Here is an 11704-nt window from a genome sequence, read left to right as displayed (position 1 = left end):
CTAACTCCAATAAGCTTTCACTGCAAAAGAAAGTTAGTTTGTATTAGTTTGTAATACCTCTTTAGCTATGCATTAAACAGAAACCCACCAGGGTTAGCCCTTCATAATGCATAATTACAGCGAGCTGAAACTGAAACGCCCCTCCAGACTCCCACTTTAGTGAATAAGAGGTGCTTCCGGTACATGTATGTTTATGTGTTGATCATGTAATAAACACTGTTATTCTAAAATATGAAATTTAGGAGGGTGACAGATTGCTGCTCCCAGTTTAAATATAGTTAACACGCTTGGGTGGGGCCAGCCCATTGGCTCAGTAAACTATAAATCTGGTTTCACAGGGGTTGTGTTAGGGCAGGTTTGGGGCCCTCTTAGCATCTTTACAAATTTTGTTTGATCTGTAGAGAGATAATTTGCTGCTGTTTAATTTTTATTTGAACTGTGATTGTTTATTATATACTTGATTTGAAGTACTGTCATTTGGAATAATAAAACTGCTTCAAAATGTGAGCTGTGTTCCTGAATATGCAGAGCGGCTAACACTTCTTACAAAGAAAAATATTCCAGGGACGCTTTGCAGAAGAGCTATTAATAACTTTCTTTAAAATTTACCACACCCACGGCACCTAAGCTCCACCTACTCTGCCCAACCCACAATAGGCATAATTTAGCTCCGCCTAGTTATTATGGTGCAGCTTATATCACCAAGTTCACAGACCGACTTGCTGCTGCGCTGGACACTTTCGTGTTAGGGGAGTAGCTTTTTTTTTTTTAACAGCTTTGTAAAAAAAAAAAAAATAAGACTTTTGCTTTATACCCAAATCCTAGGTGTCTGTGTAATTATATATAGTGCACAATAACTACAAATAAAAAAAACCAAAAATACTTTAATAAGCCAGAAAAAAACCTATGCATGTTACATTTTTATATACATTCTAACTAAACATTACAACTAAAATTGGCAATAAATGAATCGTATAAAATAAGTTGACATGGAGGGCAGATCCAACTAATGACCTGAAGGTTAATCGGGGGCCTTACTGGAGCATTGATTCTCAGTATATCACTAGTTAATGCATTAAATATACCATTAAGTTAGGATAAAACACAGTAATAGGATGGATATACTGTCACAATCCACACATATACATACCACCCATATACTGCATACTGCCCTTACACATGCCTGCCCGTATACACATTCTCCCTCTGCCTACCCTTCTCCCCATCTCTTTCCTTTATCCCTCTGCTTTCTTCTTCTGTAACGGCAGAGCAAGACCTCTTCAGCAGTCTCACGACCCTTCATATCCCAGAGCTCTGCAACAACTGCCACCCCACAGTGCTAGGGAGCGATGACGCAGAGGTCTGAAGAAACAGACATGGCGCTTCCTTTATTTTGGGCCTGTTAGAGGGAGATCCATGATTTCCTCAACCGACCCCGTACCTGGACAACACCCAAAACTGCTGATTAGGTTGAAAAAGTTGGGTTGTAAGTACATGCCATGCATGGTTGCAATTGTCAGGTAAACTAAATGATACAGAACCTGTGTCTGGCGACGCTGTTTACAGTAGAATGAATACCATGTTGGTTATTTCTCCTTAGCCAGCATGTAGCGGATAGCTCGGTGGTGTAAATGTGCCTGGACAGGTTTGGGAGACAGACCCCTGACTTATGGCACTGGGGCTCTTGGTTTTTTGACGTTTGGAACCCCCTGCTGGGCTTTACCCAAAAGCTGTTGGGTCGTAATGTTTTGTGTTATTGTTAAGCTGCTGGGGAATTAATAAAGCTGTGCACAATGCTATTACCCACAATCCGTGTCATGTGCTCATTTGTTTAAGGCAGGGGAAGGGTTTTGGCCTAGGTCTGCTGGCAAGATCTGGGCAGTCGAGTTGTTTATGGTTTACTGTATATCAGTTAAGAAAAATATGAAATTGTACAGCTATAGAATTTATTAGGCAAATAGTTTTTCTTCTACATGCTTTTTCTTCATACATTTTTTTTCCACCACGCATTAAACTTGAAATAATAGATAAAACATTCCCATGATACACATCTGTTTTTGAATTTGAATACGTATTTGAATAATTGTAATTCTATTTAAAAATTCTGTCCTTCAAAACACTTTGGGAATAAAAGAATTGTCTCAATTGTTACGTAGCTGCAAGCAGATGCCAAATGAATATTCATGACTATATCACACATTAATTGATCCAAGCCCCATATTGTATATTGTCTTCTAAAAGGGAACAGAGATACTAGTTATGGACAGTAAATTAGTTAAGTACACTTAATTCCTCCTCTAATGTAGCATCATGTGCAGGAAGTATATATTTTAAATGGGCAAAGTCAGTGTTTCATACGACGGGGCCCCCAGGCATAAATGCTATAAAGTATGAAATAGGTTGGCTTCTGTTCCACTATTTGTGATCTTGTTATACTTGATTTTTATGTATTTGACATTTAAATATTAGTGGGGCTGTTCATAGCCCTCTGCTTGCCATCTTTCAATTAGACTGGCGCTGTCCAACATCAGTTAGGTGGAGGCCTACATGATATTGTGTTCCAAGGCCTGCAGTCCAGTATATGGTAGTTTGAGGACCATACGTAATCACTAAATGAGACTTGGACTACAGTCCTCTACAGAAACCAGGGCATCTCTTTAATCAGGATGGAAATTTAGCGGAAATGGACTATGAAAAACCCACATCACATCGCTATATAAACTCCTGAATCGCAAATCAGTTCGCAAATCAATGTGCTTCATATGTTGCTAGTTTTATCCATCTAATAGTATTCCAAGTATGTGAAAACCAGGGGAGGGCTGGGTCATGAGGGGCAATTGCTCCCAGGGCTGCTCTCATTTTAACATTCCTGGTTCAAGAGTGTCTACGTTAATGTGGATTTTATGGAGCATTAACACCATGTCTGGGTCCTTTCCATGCTCATATTATGTGATCTAGAATCTTGATAGCCCCATTTGATAGATCTATAGTGTATTACGAATATATTCCGCTCTGCTGTGTTAACATGGGTCAACTTGCTGCCCCCCCCCCTCTGGGCCAGATGATGCCAGCCTCCCTTGGTTAAAGTTAGGGTGTAATTGTGAAATGTACACATTTAGATCATTCACATGGTTTAAGAAAGGGAAAAAAATGCCTAATTTAGTACTCCGCAGTTTGCTAATGCAGGCAATGAGTCACCTCGCTAGTGAACATTTATGTACGATAGATAATTGATAGATTTATAAGCTAAAAAAAGTATTATTTGATAAAGTTTCCATAGCCTTGGAGCAGTTATCCTGCATGTAGCAAGATGACTACAACCTTTAACTGAGGTAAGAAAAAGGTTTGGGTTCTCTGCGCTAACCCACGCTGTCTCTGTCCTATATCAGGGATTACATCGAACATCTAATCCTTCAACCAAATACTGCATGTTTTCAAACTATTCTACGAAGTTCATCTTTACTTAAGGGCAGGTATCTGACTCAATGACAAAACCACCTGATGAAGCCGAGGTCCTGAACTGATGATGTGCTTTGAGGGCTGGAGCTTGGGGAATCATTATCCAAAATATCCCTCACTTTAGCATATAGTGCTCCATTGGTTATAAACGTGTTTGTAGCAGGAATTGCGTAAAGAGTTTCTGTTCCCTGTCCTACCCCCACCCTCTGGACGGTAAGTGGGAATTTTGTAATGAAAAGCAACATTTTAGCTATCCAGGTGTCAATTGAGCTCCAATTCAGCCTCAGGAGTACGCATTCCGGAGTTGCCGACTGGGTCATTCTATTCTCAAGAGAAAAACGCCTGGTCGCAGATATGATAAATGATGTAAAATGCTCAGAATAATTAAGTCCCAGGATTAAGACAGGATAGAGATTTTTCACAGCATAACATTTGTTTCAGCTTTTAAAATGTAGGCCATATGATGACATTTTATTCTTGCTTCTATTTATTACAATATGAATCTCTTGATGCTAAATGAAAGTTCAGCTTTTTTGGAGGACTTCTCTGCACTATGCCTGATAACTATCCAAATGGGAACATCATTCTGGAATATCAGCATTACTTCCCCTTATTTTGGCAATCTGTAATATGCTGTTATCCCGCATAGTCGCGTTCCTTCAAATAGAGTTAGTTAGAGCATAACAGATTGTGACTTGTTTTTTTCATATACTTTTTATGAAAATGATTAGCTTCTCATTGAAATGATTCATTCTGACATATTGTGGTACTTATTACTCACAGTAAGAACAAAGTCTTCAAAAAACAACATACTGTACAGAAGACTCTAAAGATTTGATTTCTCTCCCGATTCGGATGCTACTTCTCTTCAACTGCCAAAGCCTTCATTGATACATTTTATTGTATCTTTGCTCAGCAGCTGCATATCGTCAAGCATATAAATATTTTCTCCCACTAATAACCATTTAGGTGGGTCATACTTGGTGCCTTGGACACAACCGGGTCGTTACAACTGGTAGTAACAATATGTTTCCAAACAAAACTTTCTACTATAGTTACTGTCTCAAGCCAGTAACGTTGGATATTTATAAACGTAACGGATCCTCTTATGGAAAGGAGAAGGGAGCACTGCATAAAATTCCATCCAGATAGAAGTCCAATAAGTATTCTGTGCAATTATTGATTAATGTGCATGCAAATACCATATACTGTGTGTATTACATTTTTCATATAGCACCAACATGTGCTCATTACCAATGGAAAACAATTGCAGCAGTCATGCAGATATTATGGTACACGGTAGAATAATTGTTCATACATCAATATATGATTTCCCACTTCACTGTGCTGCTGAGGCTAGTGTCAAATGGCCAAGACGGTAGCTATTAATGATGATTGATTTAAAGTATAATTTTTGTCCAAATGTTCCTCGTGCCTCCCTGTGTAGATGGGTTCTTTTTCTTTCAGCCATGCCCTAACTATCTTCTGTTTCATTCAACTTAGCAGTTGATATTGGGAACTCCATACACAGAGGAGATGGACTAGATTTACAAACCAGACACTCCATACTAAAATACTATTGATACCCCAATGATCACCTGAAAAAAATATATAATAAAAGGCTTTGTAGGTGGGGGAAAGGTGGATTGTCTATTGAGCCAAGGCAAAATAAGTGAGATATAGTCAAAATAGGAACAATATTTTTGAAGTGTGTAAAGCCATAATTATGTTGCACCTTAAAGCTGTACATTAAACAGTTTTTTCATTCACCAATCCTGCCGTACCAATACTAAAGTGGCCCTCCGTTCCCTTTTTTTAAATTCCAGTGAATCCTCACAATAGAATACGAGGAAATCAGAAAGTAGCAGGGGAGGCCTGGAACGTCCCTTTTCTTTTCACTAGATGCATTTGCATTTCAGCAATTTATCTGACATGGGAGGTGACAGAAATGCTTTTAAAGTATTTTAACCAAATAAGTGAAGAAGATAAAAGCTATTGAAGGGAAGCACAAATACAGAGATAAGCACACTATGGGAGAGTAAGGACAATGTAAAATAATAGGTAAATTCAGGTAACCTCAAACATCCTCTTAGTGACCTTTTAGCCTTGTGAAGCTTTTGGTCACAGAGAACACATTTTACTATATGTCCATAAAAATGTCCACAGGCCCCGCTATGTTTTTTTAGGCTGATATCATGCTTGTGCTCACTCTTTGGTCATCAGGAGTGCCATGCTGGCAAACTGGTCAAATATCCAATGCCCTGTTACTCACAGCTTTTGGCTCTCTTACTATCTATCGGTGTCGTCGCCCTCTGCTGCAGTCAGTTGGTAGACACTTTATAGTACCTCTATGGAGATGAATCAGGATGTGCACCATAAGTGGGTCACACCGTCTGAGTGAAAGTGTTTAGAAACCTGACACTAATACGGCCCCATTAATTCCTCTATGAAAACCAAGATGCTCAGCACTACACATTTTTTGTTGAATTACCCCACCTCCTATTGTTTATTTTTCTTAAAACAGGTATAAGTATCACACACGTTAAAGACTGGTGGAGCAGGTAGAACAACAACTTTATTGTGTGCATTTCAGGTATTCATAGTTCCTTTCAGCTGCCGGAGAAGTACTCTAACAAAGCACAAGCTTATTCTCTCTGAACAGACTTGGGGGTTTCATTTTGACAGCTATTATTAAGCATATATGTGAACACTGTAACTCTTAGATATACCATCACAGAGATTGTAATCCATGAACATATCAGATACCACTATCATTTCACCACTTTGGGGCAGGGAGTTGCTTCATAATTTAAATGTTTCACACTCATACTCTATGTCCTGAATTGTGAGTCCTGTGTTGGCCCATTACAAAATACAACCACATCCTTCACTATACTCCTGGTCTATTATATGCTAAACTACATAATGGCACTCCACAAGATCACATCACTGGGTTTTTCTTTCCAAACTAGTTCTCATATGCAAAATGGTGAACCCTGGTATAGAAAACATCTTATTCTGTTGACTGATGTAATGTATATGTCTGGTAGAACAAGTGTGTTTCTTTCATAAAGGACTCTAGAAAGACGGATCTTGGCTTTAAGCAGTAGACTCTAGATCAATTAACTTTTTTTAAGAGTAAGTATAACAGATATTGGCTAGAAAACCAAATCATTTGCCACAGCTGGACATTTGAAAGTACAAAACCATGTTTACCATGAGATTCTCCACAAACATGAATTCCTTTTCAAGCATAAATGTTTTCACTTCCCCTCTGAGAAACCTCTTTTACACATTCAAATCGGGTTTGTTCTGTTACAGATTCTGTAGGCATAATCCATTTTAATGAAGTGTTAAGACCAGCTACTGTTGGTTCCAGTGAGTATGATAAAACAAGCACATCAGGAGAGGTTTCTCCCCAGACTTTTCAGTAGACTTGATTGTATTCGACTAACAGCTTTTCATGGACAATTGAATCCCTGGCATCCTGCCTGGAAATGGGGACACTATACAAGGAGAGGGTACGTGCTTAAAAGTGAGTAATAACTGAAAGTGGAGCCAAGTATTACACAAGCCGACATGCTGTTTGTCCCCAATGTGATACACTACAGGTCAGTGCAGGCTGCAGAATACAACACTGTGCCATCTATATGCTCTGTGATCCCTGCACATATACGGTTTCTTCTTCCTACTCTGTATGGCCAATGCTTTATGTCTCTTTGCATACAAAGATAAAACAAATATACCTTTTTAAATAGCATATACATTTCTTAGGCTTAGATATAAAGGACTCAACAGAAATGTGAGGATCCTTCGAGGGGACTGAATCATAGGTTTTGATTAATTAAGTAAGCATCTCTGGGGGTATATGTGCAATGAAGATGATCCAAGAACCTCAATAAAGGACGACTGAATGATCACAGCAATGCTAGTAAATCTCTCGCTTTTAAAAAGTAGTAACAGTTTTGCCTTTCTTTTCTTTGGCTGAATCCCGATAGTATGCCTTGGTTACTGTTTTTAGCCTATAAGTCATAAACCTTGCACTAATTTAACATAGTAATGGATAGCAGTTCCTATCACAACACAAACTGAGCCAAGGCTCAGCCAACTGTGTACAAGCCAAGCAAGACTCTCCAACTAAATTTCATAAAGCGTTGCTTGAGGCCATACAGTTACATGTGAGAACCCAATTAACAAATGAGAGGGAGCATTTTATCCACTTCTAGCGTGTGCTGCTCCCTTTTGATGAGCTTGGCACACCAGCTGTTCTGAGCTAGCACAGTTCTGATCCATAGCTGTCCCTATTGACTGAGACTGATGGGTTGGTGTCAGATGTCGCTTAAATCAAACCAGGAACAGAAAGATGTGTACATATTTTTTTTACTTGGTTACACAGCAGTTTCCCATAAGATTTGTGATCAGTAACAAGATTTGTTCAGGAAGAACTCCAACACCTGCAAGAGCCATATCAGATAACTATCTGCTAAATGGTGTGAAACATTGTTAGTCACGTCGGGAACACACCAGCCTCTATGTGGAAGAGCTGCTATCAATGTCTTGATAAGATGTTAGCACTAAGCAACAAATAGCCTACATACGCCCAAATGCTTTAACCTTGCTTTCATTCATATCTACTGTACAATGCAAGCAGTATTGTACAACATATTGGGTCAACCAAAAAAATCCTGTAATAATTGAGAGTGCTTTCCTTTCAACCTCTGACCAAGTTGTTATAGGGTTTTTAATCTAGACATGGGTGTTTACTGACACTGAAATGAGTCTCTCCAAGCATTATGATCCCCCTCTGTATAAAAGACCTACAGAAACAAGGCCATAAAGGGAAATAAAGCTGTAGTTCCACCAGTCAGAAAGTTGAGGGATGTCAAACGTTCAATAGGAAAAACAGATAAATAAATGCAATTAATCTGCTCAATGATGTATAATAAAATATGCACATGTGGAAATGAAACCATTTTGATACCTTTATAGTGTTCCTTTAACTTTGTATCCTAGTGACAAGCCTCAGAAAAAAGAACAACAAAGTTCTCTCCATTTTTTTTTTTATTACTATTGATCGGTAGAAAAAAATAATTGCAATTCACCATGGAGAAAATTGCCTCAACGTGAGACTAATTCATCCATCCTAGGTTTTTAAAACAATTACACATGATTATTCAACTATTAAGATTAAAGTGATTACCGTTTAGTTCATAACTTTATATTTCTTAAGAATAAAATGTTATTTAATGCTTTGATGACATAAATGTATTTCTCAAAGTGAGTAGCAATACTTATTAACCAACTTGATCTCTCTAGTAAGCCTAAATTTTAATCCGGGAGCTTTGAGTAGTTAATTTAGAAAATGCCTTTAAAATGGGATTCTAGTTTTGTTTTTTGCTTTTTTTAATATGGACTATTTTTAAGCCTCATTGGAGAGGATTAAGCTCTATTTTTAAATAAATGGAAGACGTTGGATGTATTAATATCTCCTTCTTTTATTAAAACAACAATATCTCAGGTTTCTATTTCTGGATAGTGTGTCGAACACAATTTAGTGTCCAGCCAGAGCCCAGGTCTCAACATGCCTGAAAATTCCACAGATTCTACATAATTGGTGTATTAGTGTCCAGGCTTCAGCCTGTGCATCTGAATAGTATGAGGCAATTATTTCTGATTTATTATTTTTTTGGGCTAATCCCCGAGGCCACCTTTTTTTTTTTTTTATCTCCAGTCACACAGAGCCAGGTCTTCTCTGTAGGCGTGCAAAGGCATTGAGAAGACAAACCGGTATTTGCATGTTTCTAATGTGTTCTCCTGGGGCTACAATTTTGATATGACTGTGTATTTAAAAAAGTCAGACAAAAGGTTTTCTAAACAACTTGACATTATTTGAATTATCTTGGGTTATTTCCTCTGAATCATCATCTGGGTCTAAACTTTTGAAACAATTCACCTCTGCCCTGTCTCCCCAACCACTGGTATAAAGAAAAACTTACTTTTAATCCTAAAAAATACCTTCTATCAGGTGCCGTAAGCACTTCGTCAGACACTACCAGGCTGCAGTCCGAAGTTCTCAGCATCACACACGAATGTTATCTTAAGTTCTTGTTGAGTGCATGTACTGTTTGCGGAAGCAAAGCTAGCATGTTCATGACATGCTTTTGAGAGGTGGCGCAAGCTACCACTTCAGGTAAAGAAGAGATAAATAAGTACTACTACTATAGAAATTCTAGGTGGGGACATGTAAATAAGTGTAATTAACTTTATAATTCCATGCCCACGGTTACATAGACTGCCTATTTGCACATGCTGTTATGGATGTTAACATTGAGTTCTGATCCCATGATATTCTAATATAGCTTTGAGCATGGCTGAGTTGGAATTCCATGAGCCCGAGTTGTATACAGCGACTTGGTCTTATCAGCCCTCATTAGAATAGAAGAGAAATCCCTCATGCATGAGATTTGGTATGCTTTTTGTGAGCTACAAAGTGACAAATGACCTTACAGAGTACAGCAAAAACAACACTTTTTCAAATGTAGCCACGTCTAAGATCAATCTAGCTCTGAATTTCCAAATGTTTTTTCTATTTATTTATAATTACTGCCTTATCACCAATCTGACTTTTTTATAGTCAGATTTTACAGATATGACATCAAAACTTAATGTGATCCCATGGGTAGTTTTTAGCATGTAGTTCTCCATAAATGATGATTTGCACGAAATTGTACATTATCTTTCATGTATAATAAAAGTGACATTTTCTCCTGATTGTGTATAATTTGCATCAACGTACATTATTGGAATGGTAGTTATATTTGGCTTTTCAACAGACAATAAAACCAGCAAAGTGTTATGACATTTTCAAATGTTCCTACCGTAAACTTGTTAAAATGTCAGAATAATTCTATTAACACTAATACAAATAACCCACATTTAACATGTCTTGGTGATGGTTAATAGTTTGTGCATCTTATACAGAATCAGAGTAATGAAAGCTGTGCTTCAGACTGGCAAACTACATGTAACCAATAAGAAATGGCATCCGTTCTGCTAATCTCTCATTGGGTAAATGTGTTCCAATCTGGAACACTAACACGCATCCATCTGGATGATAGTAAAAGTAACTTTCTGGGAAACACTCACCCACTGAGTACTACAATAAAGTCCATGACGTTCCAACCATTCCGGAGGTAAGAACCTCTATGAAAGACTAATCCCAGTGCAACAATTTTTATTCCAGCTTCAAAACAAAAGATCCCAATAAAATAGGGTTCAGTTTTTTCCTGCAAGTAAAAGGGAACATTTTAAGATAAATGAGTGAAATTAAACAGGTGGGATAACCAGAAATCACATTGAAAGGTGACAACAGTAGGTAACGTTTGGTTCTTCAGCTGTTCCGGGGGTATTATGGCACACACGTGATGCAGGCTACACAATATGGTATATGTAAGATATACACAGACAGTTTACTGTCTAATAAATAAGAATGACTTCCATCATGCTACCGGTGCGTACAATAGAGATGGTAACAACACATAACAGAATGATAACAAAAACTTGTTAAGTGCTACATTGTGAGAACATAGAATCCAGAACATAATGTGTTTGTATATGATGAAATATAAGGTGATTACGAAATGGAAAAATAACTTTCTTCTATTTTTTTATGCCACTAAAAGCAGTGATTCCCAATATAATGCAAGAATGAAACAATACTTGGGCTCTCACTCTATGATGTCCTTCATGTTTCACTCTATGTAGACCCTTTTTCTGCCACCATTACCTTATATTAACTATATGAAAATCTTCGTTATTGTTCCTACCCCCTCTATAGTACCCAAAAACAGGGGGTTAAATGGTACTGTCATTTTCCATATCCTCTATATTGTAATTCTCAGATGTAGTAATCAGCACCATATCTGTTACGTTTGGTCATCTTGTTTGCAATCATTGAAACAATATAATTATAGTAGCATAAAAACACTTCTCTGAAATATGGAGTGCTACAGATAAGTAATTTTAGCTATTTAATGCTACTTTGTTCATAAAATATGTCCTTTCATTTCTAGACAAATATAAAGTTTTCTACCTTAGTAGCCAAGACATATGGGTAACACATATGGGGTGGACCATCGAATCTAATATTGGTTATCATGGTCACCCTTGTTCAGCTACTTATTCTGTGCTACCCACTCCATGTCTTCAGTACAAAAGAGACTGCATCTATATATTTGCCAGGGGA

General features: G+C 37.7%; 1 protein-coding gene across 1 annotated transcript in view; it reads right to left on the bottom strand.

Moving 5' to 3' along the window:
- Positions 1-11704, bottom strand: part of LOC149288404 (voltage-dependent R-type calcium channel subunit alpha-1E-like) — a 165676-nt gene that overhangs the window by 63427 nt on the left and 90545 nt on the right. Inside the window, exon 4 of the mRNA XM_089491619.1 lies at positions 10606-10745. Coding sequence (XP_089347745.1) covers positions 10606-10745 — 140 coding nt within the window. The remainder of the gene's footprint in view (positions 1-10605; positions 10746-11704) is intronic.

The sequence above is a fragment of the Sceloporus occidentalis genome, unplaced genomic scaffold (genome assembly GCF_023333645.1).
Source record: "Sceloporus occidentalis isolate IW3139 unplaced genomic scaffold, rSceOcc1.0.p SCAF_51, whole genome shotgun sequence".
Taxonomy (NCBI): domain Eukaryota; kingdom Metazoa; phylum Chordata; class Lepidosauria; order Squamata; family Phrynosomatidae; genus Sceloporus; species Sceloporus occidentalis.
Note: the sequence above shows the minus strand (reverse complement) of the source record. Positions and strands in the feature narration are given on the sequence as shown.